This window comes from Colias philodice, chromosome 11, assembly GCF_061535455.1.
Source record: "Colias philodice isolate Cphi_HAF_F1 chromosome 11, ilColPhil1 Martin Lab GWU primary, whole genome shotgun sequence".
Lineage (NCBI taxonomy): Eukaryota > Metazoa > Arthropoda > Insecta > Lepidoptera > Pieridae > Colias > Colias philodice.
In genome coordinates, this window is record NC_143096.1 from 2,824,608 (window position 1) to 2,849,769 (window position 25,162).

At 30.9% G+C, this 25,162-nt stretch overlaps 1 protein-coding gene across 1 annotated transcript; it reads left to right on the top strand.

Annotated features, from left to right (window-relative positions):
- On the top strand, nt 1-25,103 carry Obp73a (Odorant-binding protein 73a). The gene is made up of 6 exons (XM_089700593.1): nt 1-220; nt 7,692-7,785; nt 20,581-20,681; nt 21,099-21,134; nt 22,980-23,130; nt 24,067-25,103. Exons 1-6 carry the CDS (start codon nt 137-139, stop codon nt 24,153-24,155), a joined length of 555 nt encoding a protein of 184 aa, XP_089556719.1. The 5' UTR covers nt 1-136; the 3' UTR covers nt 24,156-25,103.
- Nucleotides 25,104-25,162: the final 59 nt, after the last annotated feature.

Genomic DNA, 25,162 nt, shown 5'->3' on the forward strand with positions numbered 1-25,162 from the left:
CATTACATTCACAACGTGAGCTCCATACTGTGATCTGTCATCTGTTGCGCGCCTTCTCACGTTGGTTTTAAAAATCGAACGTATAAATTAAAAATAAAACAGTGAAACAGATTAAAAAATATTGTGCCAGTGAAAAATGGTGCGCCAAATGAGTGTTTTATTGTGTTGTTTATGCTTTTTGGGTATAGCGTTGAGTGATAGCGCCATAACCGCAGAAACCGTAAGTTTAAATATTATTTATTTTTTTTAACATAACTATAAATATTTATATTGATTAAATTAAATACAGTATCTTGTCCTTTTTTGGAGTATTCTTTAAGGCAATACAGTTCAAAAAATTATTTGTAGGTAACTCTTGAAATAATAATTAATGAACACCTGTTGCATTTTAACCAGTTACATTTTTACTAATTAAAATCCTCCAGTCCTTTAAGATTCACGTAAATTAATTAAGAAAATATTTTACTATCAACAACTCAATACGGTGCGATGATATTTGGTCACTGAAAATAATGAAGACGAAAAATTAATAAATATCAAGTTACTAAAAAGAGTATGATTGCAATGTACTTTTTATGTAGGACTTATTTGTGCATAATACAAATATTTATAACGTCACCAATACAAGTGGCGGTAAGTCGATATTTTGCTCTAGTTTCCATTGACCTTGAAAGCGTGCGACTTGACATACAAGATACAAGATTTATATAGTCGTATCTTATATTAAATGAACATACATATACAAAAACATGGCAGCTTTCTGTTCTTACATGGAAATATATAGAGATAGAGCGAAATTCAATTCACACGTTCTTGTGAAAGATACAATAGATAACTTTTATAGGTTTATTGAATGATGCATTGACATTTCTACTTTGGTATTTATTTTTGTACCCTCATATCTAGGTATAGGTACCATTTACTAAGTATTGCCTGCCAAATCTGATCAGAAAACATACAGATATCTGAAAAAGGAGGAGGAAGGAACACGGGGTTCAAAAAGAGTAATGTTAAAATTTTAAAGCACCGTTATAGAAGAGATATTTAAATATCTCACATGACTTACATGCCCAAAATTATGTAAGTAGTTTTATACGAAAATATATAAATTAGACAAAAATGTATATTTCATATATGTATTTTTTAATATGATGGCTTAGTTACATAGTTGATATTATATTAATAATATTGGTGTTCTCGTGCTAATTTATAAATCGTTATTAAATAATTATTGAGTAAGACAGTCCTGTTAATAAAGCTTATTATAAAAAAAAAACAAAACAAAATAGGTACCTAATTTTGTTTTTTTAACACCATCAAAATATTCATTGCTTAAAGTTATCAGTTAAGATTTCATATTCAACTGGGACTTAAAATAATTTACCGCTTGCCAATTTTTACAGTTGCCAGTGACATTATCCAATAAATATTTTAATTTACAAGTTTCACTTTTACTGCCTCTGCATCCATAAAATTGGCTAGTTTTAAATTTTAATTGGTGAATATGTGAACTATGAATATTTCAGATATGTTCATATGTAAGAAATAAGAATTTATATCTATTATGAGTGCTTTTAAATTTTAAAAACTACTTACTTATACCATGTAACCATTTACCATTTGCATCAAAGGTTATTTTTTTTATTCTACTCGAACAAAACCGCGATATTTAGTTAGTTCATCGATATGTTATCGAAGTTGATTATAAAATCAATTATTTCTCAATAAATATCAACGCAAAATATCATAGGTATTGCACGGTAACGCCTGAACGACTGGTTTAATTTAAGTGTTGTTTAGAAAGTCGTATTTCATAAGACTATCAGAGGGGTAATAGGCTTGTCTGGATGCAGAAATATCGATAACTTTCGATAAAAGGGCATATCTAAAGGAATGCGAAAAATTGCATTTCTGCAATTCGACTTACTTGTCTACGGATGCAAAAATATTGATAGATGTTTTTCCATTCGATAAAAGAGCATTTTTAATGGAATGTGAAAAATTGCATTATTATAATGTTTCACATTTAAGGGTTACAATGTGAACCATAATCCATATATATACAAGTAGGTATAAGTGTATTTTAATGCCTGTTTTAATGAACAAGATTCAACAAAACATGAAAAATTATCTAATATAATAACATTACTTGCAAACATTTTATTATTATTATCATCTTCAACGGAAATTGAAGCAACGAAATGCGAAAAATCCACGCTAATTAAATTGATACAACAACCTCTTTCGAAGGGTCAATCTCTTTACGCGTAAACATTATATAAGAATACAATATGTACTATTAACATACTTTTAATAATGATTTATTGGACATATGTAATCACTAAGCAGTAATAGATATGTGCAATATTTAGTGAAGTTACAAACATCAGGTGTTCAAAACAATTGGTGCGTGGAATTGAAAAGAGAGAAAGTTCACGGGTCGCTAATGTTGTATACGCTTTTGTTCTGTTTGTCTGTTTATAATATGCGTTGTGATTGAGTTAATTCTATTGTTCAGTAGTTTTCTGTTTGCCCGATTGTAACGTGCGTGTGATGATCTATTATTTTTATCAGTTAAATTCGATCAAAAATGTTACGAAATACGATTACAATATAGCAATTCAAACTGATTTTATATTGCGTTTTGAAAATGTGGTAATAATATGCAACTTTATAGATAAATTTCATATACTTATTATACATGAATTAATGGTGAATGAATTGATCTCTGATATATTGCCTATAAACTTTATACTTATACACATTGTAATTTGTCCAGCACGTATGATTCAAAATTTTACATTCTCGTTGTTATTAACATCAATTATAGGTATTAAAAGTTCTTCATATAATTCGGTGTTATACACACATCAATAGATTAAATCTTACTCGTAACCACACTCGTAACCGTAAGTCTACTTACGGAAACTACTTACTTTTTTCGGAAAAGTTTCCGTTATGAATGCCGGTTATTTCTCATTTAATTAATAATACATTTTGCATTGATAAGAATTATTTTTTGAATCGTTTATACACATAACGCATTGCAAAAAATAACTTTAAATATAAATATATTACAAAACAACTATTTGTTTCCACATTTCATCAAACCACGTATCCATAACAGTTATATTATATGAAATCACACAGGAAACTCTCCATACTTCCTGTGTTACATAAAGACATTTGCGCAATGCTCAATGGTTGTCAAGCTCCATTAGTTCAACCCACATAACCAGCTAATCGGCCTGGACAAATCAATTAAAGCAATAACAATTTCGCAGTAAAGGAAGAGCATGCAAAATGGTTGGCAATCCCTGACGCAATAATTACGCAAATCTTATTAAATGTGATGGTATTTATTAGTATGCTTCATTTTGTAATGCTTGGTGGAATTTACGACGTAAGCTCATAGTGTTTTGAGCGATTTTTTTTATCATAAACAACATTAAAAAGCTAACTTTTTTTATAAACGCCAAAGTGTACGTGTATGTTTTCATCCATCATGTTAATTTCATTAAAAAGCAGAAACCTGCAGATTCGAGTAATGGGATCTTAGGCGCGGGACATATACAAGCGGCGCGGCGCGCATCGGGCCCCTTGTATATGTCCCGCGCCTTAGGCTATGAGGAATAAAAATCATTTATTGAATCACTTAAATACAACATTTGTTGACTTTAAAATGTAAAACAAAAAATCTCGACTGTAGAAGGCTAATGTGATTATTGATCTAGAATAGCATTGATTGAAACCACGGCAAAAAGTCGATCGCTTAAATTGTATTATGCCTTACGTATACCTACTCAATCATACCGACTTCTTAATATTTACCGTTATCTTCAATATAACATCAAAATCTTATAATAATTGTGCTGTACTGGGCGTGATCTATTCGCAAATTTTGAGTTAAAAACTAACGGATCTACACTAAAAGCAACTCGAATGGCCCACACAATGCCTTATTTAGGCTGAATGACATAGCCTGAACAAGGTTGCGCCCACTGCGTCTGACTCAATTGCTAATATACTGTGATATAACTTGATACTTATGTTATTTTACTTAAGGTTCATTCAAGGTTGACGAACTTAAAAATTATCCAAAATTACTAAACGTTTCTATTTTCTAGTTGGTTTATTAATTAGTATTCTTGAAATTTGGTAAAAATGTACGTAATGTTTATTAACACGCTTTGGAGTAAAGAAATTATAAATAAGCAGCCAAGAGTCCTAAGTTCTTATCTGTATGTAATCAACTAGTTTTAATTAATATAATATAATACTTGCTATTTAAATATCTTCGCATAAAAATAACTGTAGTTGTGTAAGCTTTAATATCCTTAACATTTTGCGCCAATTCTTTTTCACGTTTTTAGAAAGTTCTCAATACCTATTGCCGAAAAATTAACATACGAATGTCGAAAATATAGCAACAAGGGATCTTTTACTTACTTCTTAGTTACCTAGTAATTTTATATCTTATTTTCAAAAGTGTTTAATTTCATTATTACTTTTTTCTTTCCTTATGTTACATCATATAAAAGTAGGATAGAAAATACCTAGTATCGATTGGAAATAATGTGAGAGAACATTGGTTATATTCATCGATTGCCAATAATTTTATATACTAACCTACAATTACATACTTACCTGTAGGCTTACTGTATGAAGTAATCCACGCTTTACCTCATTTCACCACGACACAAGCAAAAAATAACCCTAATTTCTTTCAACGCAAATATTGCTCATTGGAATCTAGATGTGTTAATTAAACTTAACAAAAAGCATACTATTGTTTCAAAACTGGAGTAGTATTTATCTTGCGCAGAGCTTATGTAAACAAGGTGACATATTTACCGAAGCAAAGGCTACTCGAAATACAAGTTATGGTAGACTTATGTAAGCTTTAACCTGTTAGGCTAATTGAAAGCATTTCTGTTGAAACCTAGATTTTATTCACATGTGGTAACACTAATAAATTAATTTATACTAATATTATAAAGCTGAAGAGTTTGTTTGTTTGTTTGAACGCGCTAATCTCAGGAACTACTGGTCCGATTTGAACAATTCATTCGGTGAGGTGATATCAGACGGTGCACTAGGGATAGCCCATTTATCGAAAAAGGCTATGTATCATCACGTTAGGACCAACAAGAGCGGAACAATGCGGGTGAAACCGCGGGGCACTGCTAGTAGATGATAAATGTGTATTATTGGTGTTGAAAATTATACTTTATGAAGACGTAACAGTAGGCGTTGTGGCTAGCATTGCATCAGAGGATGTGGGTTCGATGCCCATTAGTTGCTTCAAAGGATGTTGTTCAGTGAACATGTTTTATTCTTTGATTTTTTTTTTATTCTTAAAAATATATATTTTAGGTATAGAGTTTTGAATGCTTAAATTTTACCGATTTAAAAAATCGCTAACAGGAAGACCTACATTATATTCCTAAGTGACATAGGCTATATTTTATGGCCGGTTCGAGTCGTTAGTAAAACAATTAACATAAATTTTTACTCTCATGTTTCATTTTACTTTTTTCTGATGCAATTGTTTTATAAATTACAACTTATAATAGAAGATACATTATTTTAAATATACCTCTATTATTAAATCTAAATCGTCTAACACAAAACAAATATCCACCAATGTTAGACATTATTTTATCGACTCTTTATTTTATTTTATCGACACGAGTTTTCCGAAATAAATATTATTATAAATATTTTTAGCAAAACAGTTCTATTGCAATTAGTAAAATCCATTCATTGATCTTTGCCAGATGTAATGATATACAATATACATACATTGATACAGATACAGGTACAGATTATATAATTATCATGTCTCAAAGGAAAGTGCTTTCCCGCGTAATTCGACGCATGCGACGCACGCTCTACATGCATCGATCGAGATGAGAAAGCCGTCAATGTCACGACGAGATTTGCCTTTTATGTCTCATTTATTTTATACTAGATGTTTGACCCGGCTTTGTTTGATAGATGATACTAGTAACTCAATCTGACTCTGTTCGAGTTTCAATGGGATAAAAACAAGGTAGAGCAGATGTTACTCAGGAATTATGCATTAAGAAATGATTAAGAAACAATTATTAATTTCATAATAACTTACGCATAAAACTTGTAAAATACCTTTCTCGAGTAACGTTTAGCTTTTTCTAACATTCCAATTACGCACTTTACGTACTAAGCATTTGTAAACAAGTTATTAAAGTCGATATCTCCTTAATAGTATTGATTTCAAAGTTGATTTAAAAATATGGTGACTATGAAATATAATATATGAAGCTGAAAATAAAATAGATCAGTAAAATCTTTATTAATATCGAGCAAAAGGACATTTGAGTATCGAAGGTCGATTAAAAGGCAAACGGTCTAAAGGACAATCTCCAAATTGATGCCCTGATCTTATTAAATCCGCTAAAAGAATTGAAATTGATGAGTCAAAAACTAAAATGTATTTTATATTATAAATGTAGAGTCATACCATATATGCTTATTAGAAAATGAAATATACGAACGTAAGTAAATGATTTAATTGTTATGGCCTAATTAAGTTTAATTATTTATTGGTTACCGTTCATAACAAGAGCTTTTTGTTATTAAAACTGTACATCAATGTATGGAAGCATTGTTATTTGTGAACATGCATTGTCAATCTTTTATATGTCGACGCTCAATTTCCCATGACTAGGTACATATATATTTTAATAGAAAATTATACGTTATTACATTCATTATAAGTTAGCTTGTTATAATAATGCATGGGTAAAATTAAATGATACTTTATTTAATCGAGTATTAATCCCTGATTAAAGATATTTTGATACTAGCTGTGCCCCGCGGTTTTTAAGCAAACAAACAAACTCTTCAGCTTTATAATATTAGTATAGATTAAAATTTTTATACGAGTAGGTACTCAGTGTAAGAGACTATAGATCAAATAATCAGTTATCAAACATCTTTACGTTCTGACTCTTGGAAGTGGGCTGATTATAAATTAATAAAAAATAAAAATATAAGTAATAAACTTGATTTAACTTTGCAATAAAATTATAAAATATTAATGTTATGTTTTCAATTAGTAAAATGCCAAAATAAACAGCCGATAACCATCAGAGTAACTCAGCCTTTCATGAAGCGTGACTGACCATGAAGATGTTTTGATTAATTTATTAGATTGTTACGAGGTTAGAAAATCTTTTGTTAAATAATATTTTAAGGGAAACTTAAAATTTCGTAAATTTCATAACTATTAGATGGAATCTTAAAAAAAAATTAATTCAAACAAAGATTATGTGTAGGTATATCTTCCTTATCAACAAACGTATTTTGACGCAACTATGTGTCATGTGAGTTTATATGCAGTTGAAAATAATGGATTATTTATTAATTACGCAAGTAAGTAGTTAAAAAAAGCGTAGAAGACTGTGCTACTACTCTAGATACCTGCAAATACATGATGAAGCAAGTTTTATTGAAAATATCTACTTTATAACATCCAATTAAAAGAATCTAATGAAATTATCTAAAACAATTATTAAAACTTAATTTCTACAGTATTGTAATATAATATCGTTTCAAATGCAATGAAGATGCGAAGATTTATTGATATCAAAAGTAAACAATAAGAACACGGTATTCCACTTTCTATATATGATTTATCTTTTCAGGAAACGAGATGTAGGAACCCACCCACGGCACCACAAAAGATCGAGCGAGTGATCACCCTCTGTCAAGATGAAATTAAGCTTTCGATTCTAAGAGGCAAGTAATTATTTACTATTATTTTAATAATTTGGTTACATTACATTATATATAGATTAGTTTTATAGTTACTAATATTATAGTCATGCCATGGTCTTTTATTTTGAAATTTAGAGTTTCAATGCTGTTCATTCATATCTAAAAGTGTTTAAATTATTCACTTCATCCCATTTCATCGTTGTATTTTTATGACTGACATACAATCCAAACACCAAAATGGCAGATTCGTAGAAATTTACCGCTTTAAAATGATATGCCATAACCACATAACAAAAGCTGTAGCCGAAAAGGCAAACATCATTATTTTGTTAAACAGCATTGAATAATGTTTTAACTTTTTTTTTGTTGTCAATTTTTCGCAATAGATAATAATAACTATGTATTGTTTAACTGGAACCAATTTAATGTTACAAATTTGTAATGGCGACAACAATTGACTACGGTACTGTGGAATAATTTCCGTTCTGGTTTAGAATGAACTGTTTAGAATATTAGAATAGAAGCAAACTTAATAAATGTATGAATACCTAATCTGCGTTTCTAAAGTGCCGTCACATAACATTTTTATAACTTTTAACTGGAATTAGACGAAATACGAATGAGAATCTTTTCAATATTGCGACTTATTTTAATTTACTAAAAAAATGTAATAACACAAAGGGAACCTAATAAATAATTCATTGGTTAAACATTTTTAACGTATTGAACCGAACTTTAATAAATACTCCAAAATAAAACAATAGTTATGAAAATAACAATTACATCAAAAAGCAAGTAAAACAGCAGTTTACAGCTTGCAAGTTGCAGTATTGCTTGCAGCTGCTTCCTTGCTCGTATATAATTCGAGGTCAGGAGTAGTCAAGGTCAGCAGCGAAAGTTATGATAACCAGTACCATTGTAACTAAGTTACGTCATTTGTTATACTATGTGTTAATGAAACGTGCTAGACGTGAAAATAGTCTAATCAAAAAGGACGTACCAACAGCTGAACGAGGTTTTGATTTTTCTAAATTGATTTTTTGTGTATTTTAATAGCTGATTAGGCGACCGTCGTACTGCCAGTATACCCTAATCTCCTCGAATGCCTACATAGTAGGTCAGCACAATAAATTTTATAATAATTGACCGTTTCGGAGGAATTTAGTTAAAAAGGTGTACCTACCTATTACACTGACACTGAAATTGTATTACCTTTATTTCAATATATAATTAAATTTTAGTATAATTATAAAGATATATTCCGGCTAAAGATTTTTTATTTAAAGCCTGATCGAAGTTCCGCATTGGAATATGAATTATTAAAATTTATTTATTTATTTATTTAAGGTCAGCCAACAGTTATTACATCAGTACAAGCATACAAAAAAAAGATTACAAAATAACTTACATAAATGTAATAACTACTTAAAGGCTAACAAAAATAAGATCAATAGAAGCACAATCTTAACCATAAAAGGAAATAACAACTCAGCACAATAAAATATACAGGGTGTCCCACTGTTGGTATACTAAGCTCAAAATAGGTTATAGTTTTGCATACGCTGAGTACGTAAAAAATACTTAAAAAATTCCAGACGCAATTTTTTTTCAAATAGATGAAATCTTAAAACTCTATGTGTATACCCATAACAAGCAACCCGCCCAGCTTTGCCACCAGCACGTGGGCTATCGTTTAAGATTATGTTTTCATAGACAAAATGCTCACATTAGAGAAGCGTTATATGCCGGCTGCGCGAAGTCCGAGAAGAAAACATGGATTTTCAGGAAAAATTTATCCAAAAATTTTTGACGTAATTTTGTTGTTAAGTATTTTTTTCATGATCAGTGTATGCAAACCTATAAGTCCCTTCGCGCTTAGTATACCAATAGTGTGACACCCTGTATAGTAGCGTTCGGTATTTGAATTGTCTAACAATTTAATATGTCATCTAAAGTAAAATTTTATACATATAATGTTCATAATGTTCATTATTTATTTTTCTAAAAAAATAAATGCTGAATCATTTGTTTTTTTTTTGTTGCTTATAGTATTAACGTATTAACTACTAAAGCTTAATATCCATTATTTGCATACTTGAATTAAAAATTTGTACCAATTTGGTCTAAGTAAGATGAGATAAGGCATCTAAATTTACAATATTATTATATGACTCTAGATCCTTAAATAATATTACTTGAAAGTAAATATATAGTCAAGCACCACAGAATCTATACTAATACATATTATAAAGCTGAAGAGTTTGTTTGTTTGTTTGTTTGTTTGAACGCGCTAATCTCGGTCCGATTTGAAAAATTCTTTCGGTTTTAGATAGCTCATTTATCGAGGAAGGCTATAGGCTATAAATCATCACGCTACGACCAACAGGAGAGGAGCCACGGGGGTGAAACCGCGCGGAGCGGCTAGTACTTAAAATTAGCTAGCACTACCCTCTGTCCTTGCATAGTTGACAATTATCCCTTCAATTATCCAACAACACAATACAATATTTAATTTACCAATATTATATCAGACCAGTCCACAAGCCTCGCTACAAGGTTACGCCTTGCATTATGTTCGAAAGGTTGCTAGCCGTAATGTATTATAATATGTGCAAATGATACAAACTGCTTGACAAATACCTTTGTTTTCCTGGTTTCTAGATCATTGGACGATGCATAATATTGTGTCTACGGTATCTAGGTATACTAATAATATAATAAAGCTGAACAGTTTGTTTGTTTGTTTGAACGCGATTTTTCAATCCTTGGTTAAAACTTATTTGTCGAATAATGTATAAAACTACCATTTTAAAAAGGTATTCTAATTGCCCGTATTTGACAGTTTACGTGACATTTTAATATTATCGTGTAATACTTTATTGGACGAATAAGTTTTATCTGGTTTTATCCAAGCATTGAAAAATCTGCCCTTAATTAAATATATTTAATGTTATTCGGATAATTCACGCCGTCATCCCTAAAAATTTAACATTTATATATGAAAGTGTGACTTATCCTATCACCTTCACCTTCCTTTTTGTCTACTTCATAAAAATAATTATTCAACGATAAGGAAGCGGATTGTAAGAACTTAATCATATCACTACATAGTATAAAATAAAGTCGCTATTGAAGAGGAAGGTTTTAGTATATAATTTATTATGTTTTAGACAAAGTGGGCGAAGCCGCGGGCGGAAAGCTAGTAATAATATAAGAAGACATGTTTAAGTGAGGATAGTTGGTAGTTGTGTTACATAATAAGGCTCGCAAAGTTTAAGCTTTTGACCAATTTGTTACAGTAGTATTAAAAGGTTACATAGCGTGCAAATACGTGGCGAAATACTCGTCTTTTTCGTCGATTGCCCTTTTATTAACCGCTTTGAATCGCTAAAATAAGGTTGATATTTCGTTTAAGGTCAACAATTCATACGTTCTGAATGACTCAATGTTTCTGATTCATTAAACACGCGTAATTCCTTGCAACTATTAATATGAGTATCTATACATATAATAAAATCGTAGGAAAGTCAAAACTGTACATTGAATATTTTTTTAAAAGAATCTATACATATAATAAAATCGTAGGAAAGTCAAAACTGTACATTGAATATTTTTTTAAAAGAATACATAATCCATGATCTATAATCAATATAGAAGCCAAAAACATAGTTTTTAGAATTTTTGTCTGTTTGTCTGTTTGTCTGTTTGTCTGTTTGTCTGTATGTTTGTCCAGGCTAATCTCGAAAAGTACTGCATAGATTGACTTCAAATTTTGCATGAATATTACTAACAGGTCGGGTGAGGCTTTTTTAAACATATTATCATGCTATCACCTCCGGGGGAGGAGCTGTGAACCTTTTTTTTTCTTACGTATTCCGTGTATTACGACAGCGTACAATCTAAAGACTCATGTTTAAATGGTGGTTTCGGGTAAGCCATGCTATTATCTAGCTTTACACAATAAAAACTATGTCATTTACGTAATTTGGGCAGAGAATCAGTTTAATGAATTTATTAGTATACAAATTTGAAACAGCGCCATCTATGAGATTTCGTAAAAATCAAATCAATTTACATGTTAACACTACTGAACACAATGTTAAAAATTAATAATTTAAATATAATTATGTTATTTATTTATTTAACTCTTTAACCCATATCTTCCCTTCCCTATAAGGTGCGCTTATAATTCGTGTGAATATACTACATTTTTAAAAGTGAGGGTAGATGTTTATTATTTTAAGTCAAACTAGACACCATTACAGTTAATCTAATATTGATTGTGTTCATTGGTTACATTTTTAAAAATCTTCGTGTTTTAAAAATTCGATAACGAGGCGGGACTCGAACCAGCATTCTTTAGTGGTCGAATTTTTTCTATTCTTTATAAATTTATTGTTTATGAATTTATATTTATAAACAATAATACAAAAAGGTTAGTTCGTTGATAATTATTATTCCTTCATCATTTACATGTTGTAAGTAAAAATATACTTTGACTGTTAATACTTTTGTTCAGTATTTACCTGTATGATTATTGCTTGGTAATTAATATATTTTCATGTCGTATACCTAATTAAAAACATATTAAGTTTGATGTGAAACTAGCTGGATTTATTTTTACACACTCACAGTCTTATATTTTGTGTTAATGTTAAAATAGTATCTATTTATAGTGTAAATCATAATATTTTTTCACAATTAAAAATATTTCCTTTTTTTGATGGTGTTGGCATCGAATTAAACCGCGCTGTCGTTTCGTTCACAAAAAGTGAAGTTATGAGGACCAAATATGTAGCCGCCTCAACTTACGGAAACGAGAGTAACCTGCGTTGTCTGTTAGTTATTGTATAGTCGAATTTAACGTTACATGGAAATTGGCATCTAATTATATGAATAATACTTATATTAAATCTGTAGAGGTCAATTCTGTACATGAAATATATTTCCTAAATAACTATCACGAGGTGATTAGGGATCGACACTGACGCCAAAAATTTTTGTCCGTCTGTCTGTCTGTATAACCGTTATAGAAACAAAAACTACTCGACGGATTTAAACGAAACTTGGTACAATTATTAGTATGAAAGAAATGTTCTCCATATTATATAAAAAATATCTCCCGACATCATAATTAATGTCTATCTTTTATGGTTGAGCTTAGGAGTTCAAAGCTTTCTGATTATATTTGTCTACTAGCTGTGCCCGCGACTTCGTCCGCGTGGAATAGTGACTATGGGACCTATGACCATGGGCTCAGGGTGGGGCAACAATAATTGTTTTTATTTTCATGCTTCCACTCCCACGCCCACTCCCAGGCCCACGCCCACGCCCACGCCCACTCCCCTTCACAATTGGTACCTACCAGATCAAAGCCAGGGTAAGCGCCCCACCCAGCCCCACCGTGGCTACGCCCATGCTGAATTACTACTTAACATACAATTATTGAGTAAATACGTACTACCATAAATAATTAAAAGAATTGTTATTAAAATTTCTTACTAAACTGAGCTAAAAAACTTACGTACCAACTTATTAAAGAAAATCAAGAAATGAAATGCCTAACCTATTATACCAAATAGTTACTACATAATATTGTAATTAAAAATTATGATTAGTATATAATATCGAAAATCAAAAAAGAAATGCCTAACTAATTCTACGTAAAATTTCTTTTAAATTATGTCATAATATTATTTTTTAGGAACCAGGGGAGGAGAGGAGCAAATTCTATTTCCTTCCTTTCTTAAATGGATGTTTTTAATAATGTATGGTGTAGCCACTGATCAGCTTAATCGATACTCAATTTTTATCAAATCCAGCAACAAATCCAAATTAGATGTTTCCTGTCTCACGCACGTAACTAAAGGCTGAAGAGAGAGAGAGGGAGCACGTAACTTAACCGTTTAGACGAAGAAAAGTGTATAGAAAAAGGAATAAATAATTTCATAAACTTCCCAACGATCTTTAAAAATAAATTATTATATCATTTTTTTCATTCCCACTTTTACCCCTATGTAGGTATAATAAGTGGATGAACCGATTTCGATACAATTTATCTAAGAACCAGCGTCGGAAAATATGCTGCCTAACAAAAAAAAGCCGCATCTAATTCGGTTTACCTGTTAGCCAGCTACGGTGCCATAGACAGACACACACACACACACAGAAATACATAGCAGTCAAACACATAACACCCGTCTTTTTGCGTCGGGGGTTAAAAATATAATACGACATAATTTAAAGGACATTTTGTGTGGAAAATTTACCTATTAGAAGTAACCATAATGTTAATTTGACCCCGCCCCCCCTACTACCTCAGCTTACCCCCAAACCCTTGGGGAATTTTGATATGATCATCTGGACATGTAAAGGAATAACTGTAGCGTATAACAGATAAATTACGTTTTATCGTACACTGTACAGTGTACAATAGAATGCCTTAGCAAATGTTCGCCGTGATTACTTATAAATTGTCATAACTTTTTTATTTATGAACCGATTGACATGAAATAAACACTAACTGTTAAATGAAGATTACCACAATACATTAGTGAAAACCGCATCTAAATCGGATAAGCCGTTTCTGAGATTAGCGTGCACAAACATACAGACAAACAGACAAAAAAATTTTTAACTACAGTTTTGGGTTCAAGATCGATTTAATAATAACACCTGCTAATTTTTTTCTACATATTTTCATTGTACAGACATCGCTTTTCCACAATTTTATTATATGTATTGATGATGATGATGATTGATGATTATAACACTCTCAGTCCGTTTTAACTTAATTTTTATTTACTCGCATCAGTGCCACCTAAAAAATCTTTATATCGAAATTCGAGCAAAGCTAAGAAAATGAGAAATAAGAGTTCTCAAGGATCGTTAGAGGTAAGAGGCTTACTATTGACCGAAAACAACATATTGTGTTATGCCGAGAACCTGAAACCGCTTCACAACGAGAATTGCGGCTCACAGCTGACCGCGAACGGCATGTACTATCCTGTGAGACCGAAACCTTCACTGAGAGGGTATAACGTCTCACAGCTGATCGCAAATGGCATATTTTATCTCGATAATCTGAAACTTTTATTCAATATGAAGACCGATTGACAAATGATAGGGTGCACCATAATATTATTCGATCTCTTGAAGATGAACATGAGCATAAGCAATGACTAGAGTAGGGACGCGAATATTACCATTATTTGAGACAAGATTATTTGAGACAAGTACGATTAATAAGTTTGTTTAATGAAAGATTAAGAATTGAAACTATTTGGTCTCTTGAAACGGACGAATAGCGAGAGGCCCGTCTTACTGTAGACAGATTTCGACAGTCTTAATGACTTAAGAGGTAAACATAGAAGATCAATCTACGAATTCGGTGGTGTGGTCCGACAAATATAAAAGTGGGTTTGCTTATAACCTCACAATTGATTACAGATCATCTTCTGTATAGGCGATATTAACGTAGTATCACAGACTAATAATAATATACTACGTATACAAGTAGTATGTTCTTTTTGTAATGCTTTAAAGAGGAGTAAGGAGTCGGCTTTCGTTTGAAGATACACCAGAACCTTTGAAATCACTACTTTTAGAGGAACATGTGCAATCTAAACAGTTCTTAGACAATATTCGCTCTTATAGTAGTGCGTTTTAAATGATCCTTTGGTGCTCAACAATTATCAGAGGATCCTTTCATGCTTACTTTTAAGATACAAGGTCAAGTTTATCATTTGATAGGATCCCTTTTGCCTGAAGGCCAACCTAAGTTTCTTCAAATATATTTTGTATTCGACTACAACGAATAGTCGAATACAAGAAATCAATATTTCTCGAATTTAAAATATTACAATTTTTCCTACGGTAGGGCGACGAATGTATTTTCGCATAGTAACGGAGGGGAACTCGCGGGGGGTCAAGTGATGCGGGCCACGTACCACAAACATGCTTAGTTTGTTGTACCGAGCGCGAAAGAAAGTCATCGTGTTTTTAGTAAAATTACTATGTAAACTAACGTAATTTAATACTTAGGTACATATTATATAATGATGCGCTCAAACTGTTAATCTACATTTAATTTAGATTATTATTTGAATTACTAAGTAATGTAGAATTTAAATCAAATTCATGTTTTCCTCAGATTTTCGATGTCCTCCGATTTTAAGATTTTCTTATCAGAGTATTCAATTTTAATGTAGTTTATTTTTATAAGAGACAATTAAGAACATTCAAAAATAAAGTGTCGCGTATTTTTTTTAAACGACGAATGACGAAAAACGACGTAATCGCGGACGAAGTCGCGGGCAACAGCTAGTAGGTAATATTAAAACACTGTATAATGTCAATTGGTAATAATTTAAACGATTGGGCACTTAATTGTATCTAAGTATTTGTTTTAAAAAATAAATCGGTTATTTTTTTATATCTAAAATTCATATGGCTCTTGATATGTCCTTCTTTTTTTAACTCTGAAAGAGCCTTGGATTCTAAATATATTTAGTATCTGACTTAATATATCTAGATGTGATATTTTGATTTTTAGAGACTATTTAGTCAAAGATGTTTAAGTAGGTCGAAACAAGTTAAACATAGTCATGTAAAATAGATTTAAACGTATTCGCTTAGAGACCTTGCCAATCAAAAGTGTGGGAAGAAGGTCATAGAGGTGTTAGTTCGTTATTTAATAATTTACATATCAATATTATACCATCTTTTTGGGATCTATAATTATACCATCATTGATGTTGCTTGTACCATATTTAAGTATAAATAATAATTAATATTACGTGCACAAACAATATGATCATACTTGATCATAATGTTTCTTGGCTACTGCCAAGGATGTCCAATAAAGATTGAATTTTTGAATAAAACTTAGATAGGTACCTATTATTGAAATTAAAAAGCAAAATGTTGATCATTATCAAAGATAAAATCTACTTTCAAATTACATACGACATGTCGATATAATTATGTATGGAGCCGATCACGTCGTTTCAAGGCTCATAGCTGACGAGAATTCATTAGATTAGTTGAGTCAAGCCTTCATTAGGATTACAATTCTTTTCAATATGTAAAAATCAATTATCATTCAATAATGTGTTAAAAATCATGACTTAATTTGAACATGATGTAACCGGAACAAATTGTTTTTCTATTTGATGTTTTTATTACTGCACTATGTATTAATGTTAACCTTTATTGAACAAATACAGTCACGATCCCATGTATAGTTTATTGCCGAAAGTCGTGAACAAAATGTTAAAGTGGGAGTCAATCAATGATGAATACTGAGAATTTTGAAATAACATAAAAAATACATGTTATTCTGTAATCTGTAAGCAATGTACCTAACTCAAAGTTTCGTTCTAGTGATTGTACGTGAATTTAAATACACATTTTGACTTTTATCTCTCACGGTCGTGATTATTGGTGTATGTTTGTATTGCATTTTATTTTTGTACTTATGTACATGGTGTCTTAATTTTTTCACATAAACCAAGTGAATCATATCTTGCATCTATGCGTAAGTTGGTATAACTTACATTATATGCACAAAAGTATAGTACCTACCTTTGGACAATGAAAAACTATAGGAAATATTGTATTACATTGATAATGTAACATGTAGATTGTATAATTTTTAATTTAGTAACAGAATATTTAGTATCTTAATTCCGAGTGCAAAATTGAGTATTTGAATAATAAAAAAAATATTGATTTTTTTTATGTATTTTAAAACTTTATTATTAATTTTTAACTTTATATTAATAATATTGATATTTAATGCAAAAAACTCCAAAAAAAATATTTTTCAATTAATTATAAGCAATTAAAGATTGATGAAATTTAAATTAAAGTCACGTGACTATAAACGCGCCATGATTGGTCACGATAGATGTGACGTCAAAATGTTATAGTTGTATACGTTTTTCTATCAACTGCAATGAGTGAAAACTAACATTATGACGTCACACGCGTTCGGGTGACGCTTCGGGAGTTGTCTGTATGTTTTCGGTACTGGATTCAAAGACTAATTTTTATTTTGAAATAACTTTTGAATTATTGCAAAAAAAAAATTTTATAAAAATATTTTTGTTATAAAACTAATATATAATCTTTCCATTTAGCACAAAAAATTTTTTTATTCAAATACTCAATTCCTAGAGTTCGTGACTTAGAAACGATATTGAAGGAATTTAAGAACTTATGCAATTAAATGCAAATATTGAATGCAATTACTGACTTAATATTGAACCAAAGATAGTCTCTTGGAATTCAGTTAAAATTTCAGTCTGTGTGATGTTCCGGCCTCATTAAAAAACCACGTATATTATTCAGGTAATGGAATAACATCGGGAGTCAGGCGATCCTCACACTGCCCCGCATCACGCTGCATGTTGCATGTCGAAGCACCTACGCGCGTTCCTGCGGGAGTGCAGATCTGCATCATCGTGCAGGTTTTTTGCGCACTCACGCGCGTAGGTGTGTTTGTAGATTCACGCACGGCGGCTCTCATTTATTCGCCGTTCTCTGTGGTGGTCGTACAATACTGAGCATCACGCGCGGCACTGCGGGATTCGGTGTGCCATACCTTGCGTCTCGCTCGCACCTACGCGATGCATGTTTCTCCGCGTGTATGCGCGTGATCCGCATGTACGCGCGTGGTTGCATTTTCAGTGTGTTGGACTGTGCGTGTTTTCTATACAAACGGAGATACTTACAAGTAACGTTAAACACGCAGTCACGCAACATGCAGCGTGGTGCGTGGCAGTGTGATAATCGCCTTAAAACGTGTACGCTTTAAGCTTAACGAGCTTTGAGCGGTAGCTCCCAAATAACATAGCAATTATATTTTATAATACCCCCTTATTATGGCCTTTTAACATTGCGTTTAAATTTCGCCCTTCTTACGGTACTTTTAAATATCACTAAGTGCCGTTATTGCACGGGAATAAAAATAAAAATATTTATCGGGGTCGCAATGTGTCATGTTAACTTGCATTTTGTATGGTTTGATTTTGAAGGCATTCAAATTAAAAATGTATAAATCTTTAAATTTCACGTACATTTCTTTGTCAAAAGGTTTTAAGGTTGATTTAATAAGATAGAGCTTTAAAAGCTTCATCCGTTATCCTTATTTTATTTGTCATGATAATTATTTATACAAATGATTTTGTTCATGAATTTAAAACTATTAACTATTAACTAAGTACTGCTTCAATTTGTTTAATAGTTTACTTCAATGCAATAAAGAGATTTTATTTTGGAATATCACCTATTTACACTACCTTTTCTGATTTTACTTAATAATAGTTAAAGTAAGTAGTAAAAAAACACAAACGTTTTAAATGTAAAAAGTTCGTAATATACTCTCATTCCAATTCACTTGTAGTTTTAAAGAGATAACGACCATTTTTAATTTTCTCATTAAAACCAAAACCAAAAATAGATATGATTAGGTAATGCGCAATTTCACATCCACAGCACGATTGTCTAGTGACCCATATACTCGTTGCATAAACTTGCATTAGGCACTTGTACAAGGGACATGCAACGTTTGCATCTTGCGAAAGTGTTGCGTTTTGTGTATATTATGTTATCTGTGGTTTTGTTTACGATTTTAGCGTAAATGTAGTTGAACTAATGTATTGGGTCTATGTATGGATGCGCTAAAATTATGATTTTATTAGATTTTATTATTACTGGCCGTGTCGCGCGGTTCCACAGATGAAACAAGGCACAAAAGAAAGTGCTTCCATAACTTGTGTGTTTTGGAGTACATGAGTTCAGTTGTGTTTGCGTAAAGGAATAACAAACATCCTTCTATCCTCACAAATGTCTACGTTTATAATAGATAACTATTAGTAATTTACTTTTTGCTTTGTTCCTATTATTATAAATGAGATAAATTATAATAGGTCCTACTAAGTAATGACTGAATAGATTGCATGTTTTTTCAATATCACTGCAGTATAATATAACCTATCTTGTCTAGTCTTGAGACTATAACAACTCTTGTTTAGCTATATGTTCCTTAGTTGCCTTGCAAGTTCAACTGAGTTGTATGACGTTATTTCAGTTATTTTGAAATACAAATACATAAATTAAATAGACGTATATTTTAAAGAAATGTCTTTAAAATGTTTGTTCAGTGAAGCAAATATTTGAAGACTAGTATGACCTAGTAATAACGATTCCCTGTATTGCATAGTATTGCAAATGTTTAAGGTTCTCTTATATTATGCTATTTAAACATTGAAGACCTTATGTAATGAAGTTCTAGAATTTTTAATAACTTAAAAGAAGCAGTCTTAAATGAAAATTATCGAAAAAACGTAAGGTAATGAAAACTTTAATATTATAATAGCATACTTACTTAACTAAATAGGGATTTGGGATAATACGTATTAAAATTTAAAACTGACTACAAAAAATAATTAAAATCCGTCAAGTCGATTCAGAAAAGTTTGCTTACACACACTCGAGAATATAAAAAATACCTACCTAAGTATTGATAAACTACAGATATAGATAACACTAGTGGTCCGCCCCGGCTTCGCCCGTGGTACATATTTCGCAATATAAGATAGCCCCTTTCTCGGGTATCAAAATATCTCCATACCAAATTTCATGCAAATTGGTTCAGTAGTTTAGGCGTGATTGAGTAACAGACAGAGTTACTTTCGCATTTATAATATTAATAATAGTATGGCTAATTGTATGTCAATAACATACACGTTCCTTATTTTCTACAATTTAATAATTGTTTGATGTTAAAAACAACGAAACTTGGTATTCCAGAAGCGCTAGATGTGATCAAAGAGGAGCACACGATGCCGGCAGAGAGACGCAGGAACAAGAGAGAGGTGCCCTTCACACATGATGAGAAGAGGATCGCTGGGGTTCGTATTTTGTATATTAAATTTCATCTATATAAATATTACTAAAAATTGGGTTAAATTCGGTATTTTATCTTTAAAAAAATATAGGTTTAACCAACAATATAGAAAATTTAGCTGAAAAAAGCTGGACGGATTTTGAAGGAATCTTCACAGGTCGATAACTAATTTACCCAGACCAGTTATATTTTAATTGTTCTCTCATAATAACCACATTAAGAGCCTATAAAGCCCCTAATTTGGTTAACTTCACCCAAAGTCTCGGGCGAAAGCTCGTTTTTAAAAGTTTCTACAAAGATAATAAGGTTTGAATGTTATAAGTTTGCAATTACATGAAGAAGATTTTAACATTTTTTTTTAATTGTCAATCAATGTTTGACGTAATAATTTAATTAATTTGTTATACTTTTATTATTCCAGTGCCTGCTGCAGTGTGTTTACCGGAAAGTGAAAGCTGTAAGTATTTTTTGACTATTTTATTCAATTCGTAGCTTTATATGCGAGTTAGATCGTAAAAACTTTAATGTCCCTTTACTTTCTGAGAAATCAAATAAAATAAATATCACTTAATTAAAATCAAAAGTTTTATTTTCAAATATTTTAAGTAAAAATGCTTTATAAAAACTTTACATTATTAGTGAAATTTACAAACAATGTGAGTTCATAAAATATTGTTGTCTTCTACAACTAATATTTGAAATAGGTATTAATATCCATGTCTTAATATATGATAATACGAATAAAACGAATATTTTGTTAATTTATTGGACTCAGGAATACAAATATCTACATTGAAAAAAAAAACATGAATAAAATACATGAGACTGACTTGGCCGATTTATTATAAATCGTACCTATACGTGGACTAGCCTTTATATTACCTACGCCATGTTATTTTATATATTATAGAATTGAATAAAATCTCTAATAAATACAGAAGCATTAAATTTATATTACACGGCTAAAGTCATGCTAAAGTTATTGGATACGCAAGTAAAAGTGAACACTTTAAGTCAGATCAGTGAGATAACGTTGGTTTATATCTAAGCGTCTCATCTTTAGCGATTTTACTCGGTTTCACTTTGATTGTGTTCCATTTCGATGAAATTTGCTGTTAGAAATGGGAATGTTTACGTATCTTTTAGAAGTAATTCGATTCGACAAAAAAGGTATCAGTGCTACTTTTCACTATAATTTATTTGTGTTTTAGAATTAAGACATTTAAGAAACAGACGGTTGGAAAAATTCTATTTCGGATAATTATCAAAAACTATTCGAAATAATAAATATGCATATCGAATAATTGTGTTTTACATCATCTAAATATTTTTACCGCAAACCATTTATTACCCAGTAGGTAACATATTAATAAATGTACCAACTTCTTTATAGTTTCATAAAGTCCACGAAGCGACCAGTTAAATCAAGCTTCAGAGTAAAACCGCGAATTTCGTTTAATCGAATTTTATTATTTTACGGCTTCGTCATGTCTTGATTGGTACAATTTGTTAACTATAAACCCTCTTGCTGGCTGTAAACTTGAAAAAATTCGCCTATTTATGATCCTCTTGCTCACTGAGAAATACGAGCCTCGTAAAACTTGCATGCCTTCGTAAATCATAGGGTACCTAATTGAAAAATTCATCAGTTTGAAAATTTATTATTAATTCGTGTCGTATCGTTTATTTTCTCATGGCACAGATAATATATTTCGTTCATAGGAGACAATAAACTTACCCTTTTTATACTTTTATGTACTTATAATATATACGGTTGTGAATTGTGGTCTAACCAAATAATTTAATATATTTTTATGTTTTACAAGAATCGCGCGATGTAGAGCGATTCGGATATTATAACATTAAGTTCTCCGAAACCATAAAAGAGAATTATATTCCATCATCATATCAATACTAAAAGTGCGATTCTGGACATTAAAAATTTTAGGAGTATTGTATACTTTAAACTAAAGTCGTAACAATTTTTGGGAGACTATCAAATTGATTCAAATTTGAAAGCTTTTAATAATTATTGTACGCTTTAAGATTTATTAAATTGTAAATATAAGAACCAGATTTTTACTTCCTTCACAGAATAATAACTATTAGCTAGCTTCTTTCTAAATTTGTTCGAACATCTTGTATTCGAAAAAAAATAATACAAACATATAAATTTTTACTGGCAACAGCAACATCACCAAATTCTATCCACGCTCTACACATAATATAAGACTTTATTCTAAATTCTAACCATTGTAAACTTTCTTATTCTTAAGTTTTTTCTTATTATTTTTTTCCCCAGGTGGACGGCTACGGTTTCCCGACACTAGAAGGTCTGGTGAGTCTGTATTCAGACGGAGTGAACGAGAGAGGATACTTCATGGCGGTGCTCGACGCGTCACGGGAGTGTCTCATGAAGAATCACGATAAATTCTCGAGAACTGTTCCTATGGGTATGTGTATACCTTTTTTACAAAAAATTGGAAAAAAAAAATGAAAAATCCTCACCCATAAAACTCAATGCTCAAGCCTTCGACGAAAAGAAGCTTATAAAAAATAATACGATATAATTATATTATTGTTTTACACAAGCTATCAACCGAAAAAAAGTAGATTGACAGGATTTTTTTTTCTATTTCTGCTTTTCTTAGCGGTTTTTTCACAGACCGATTTTATAAATGGTCCGGGAGCCAGCAGCAGATTTTATGACCAAGTTCCTCTCAAGCGGTAATTAGTAAAATGCATCAAAGTATAGTATTATGAAGCCTCGTGAACGTCAGCTGGAGCTCGGTTGGGGGGAAGAGCGGTTGTATCCTCCCGTATCAGCTGACGGTTTTTCCACCAAGATACAGCCAGCTGACATATATATTTATCCACAGTTACATATAAGCTATCATCAGGTAAATTTTTGTTTGAGAGGAAATAACGGAAAATAAATTTTTCTTTAAATTTAACTTTCATGTTCGAGACACCAGCTGACGTATAATACACCATGTTGTAACCAGCTGACTATTTTTTTTCGTTGAGATATTGGGTTAGCTACAATTTGACAAATTTTTAGCTGAGAGGAAATGAATGAATGAATGTATTTTTTTTCCTATGTGCGTGGGAGGCTACAACCGCTCACCCCCCCCAACCGAGCGCCAGCTGACGTTCACGAGGCTTTATAATACTATACTCTCATGCGTCTGACGAATTATCTCTTGAGAGGAAATAGTTAACCAAATTTGCACCTGGCTCCCTAACCAAAATGTCCATGTCGTGTCCATGTAGATTTGCGATTTTTTTTCATATTTTAATGTGTGTTAATTTCATTTCCCCGAGGAAGTTACAAAACATCTATAGCATAAAAAATTCGTTTTACTTGATATTTTTTTTTTATATTTCAGATAATGGTCTCAACTGCGACATCTCTTTCGACATATTTGAATGTATCTCAGACAGGATTGGTGAATACTGCGGGACATCGGGACTTTAAATAAATAAAACTAATGTGATCTTTTAAGGAAATATATTTACAAAATAATAAAAAAATATATTTACAAAAAATCAAACACACCTATGGAAAATGTTAAGTTAATTTGGATACGACGGTTTTTGTGTCAAATGAGATTTTTTTTAATATGCATAGTTTTCTCTATGTAATCTCATAGTTCTATTATACAGTAAATACAAATTATACTCTGTATGATTAGGTATAGTATATATTCACAATATTCTGAAGAATTAGAAACTATGTTCCAGAAAAATATTTGTAGTTACCATATTATGAAGTTTATATTTTCTTAAATTTAAATTAGACTAAGTGTTTATATTGAACATTGTAAGCGTGATAATTTATAAAAAATATTAACTTTACTAAAATGTGATGCTCAATAACTTTCTTTTAGTGTTAATTATTATATTATATTTGTATAAACTCTCTTACTCTTTATGTGAAAATTTACTTTCTTCAAAACACCACGAGAGGCGCAACCGATATTTTTTGTCATAATATCACTATTACACTATAGAAGGAATGATGCATACTAACTTTACATTATCGTCTTAAACATGTAAGTATATATTATTTTTTCTACTTATAAATATTTTCTGTTTTATACATTCTTTCTCTTCTCATTTAAAAGGATCATTTAAATTTTAAGCTAATACCATGTACCTAAAACTTATTGTACTTACTGGTAAGAGATTTTCAAGGAAAATGTAAACGGATCTATGAGTTCCGTTTTGAAATCTGAACATTTAAAAGAAATCGATTCTCTTCACGGAAATTTAATCTTTATTATTTTAATTATAAGAAAATAATAAAATTTAACGTTTTTGATTCTTAATAATTTTTCCATAATTTAACTAAGCAAAGCTTTATAACGAACTGATAGAATTAATGTAGATTGTAATCGTTGTGTAATAAATATGTAAATAGCTATTCTTTTGTTTGATTTATCCCTCCTAACCTAATGGAATAACCAACGGAAATAGCGCACA

Coding starts and splice junctions, on each gene's coding strand:
- Obp73a (XM_089700593.1), top strand. CDS start 137: ATGGTGCGCCAAATGAGTGTTTTATTGTGTTGTTTATGCTTTTTGGGT. Junction 7,786..20,580: donor TAAGCTTTCGATTCTAAGAG/GCAAGTAATTAT, acceptor TTGGTATTCCAG/AAGCGCTAGATGTGATCAAA. Junction 23,131..24,066: donor CTCGAGAACTGTTCCTATGG/GTATGTGTATAC, acceptor TTTATATTTCAG/ATAATGGTCTCAACTGCGAC.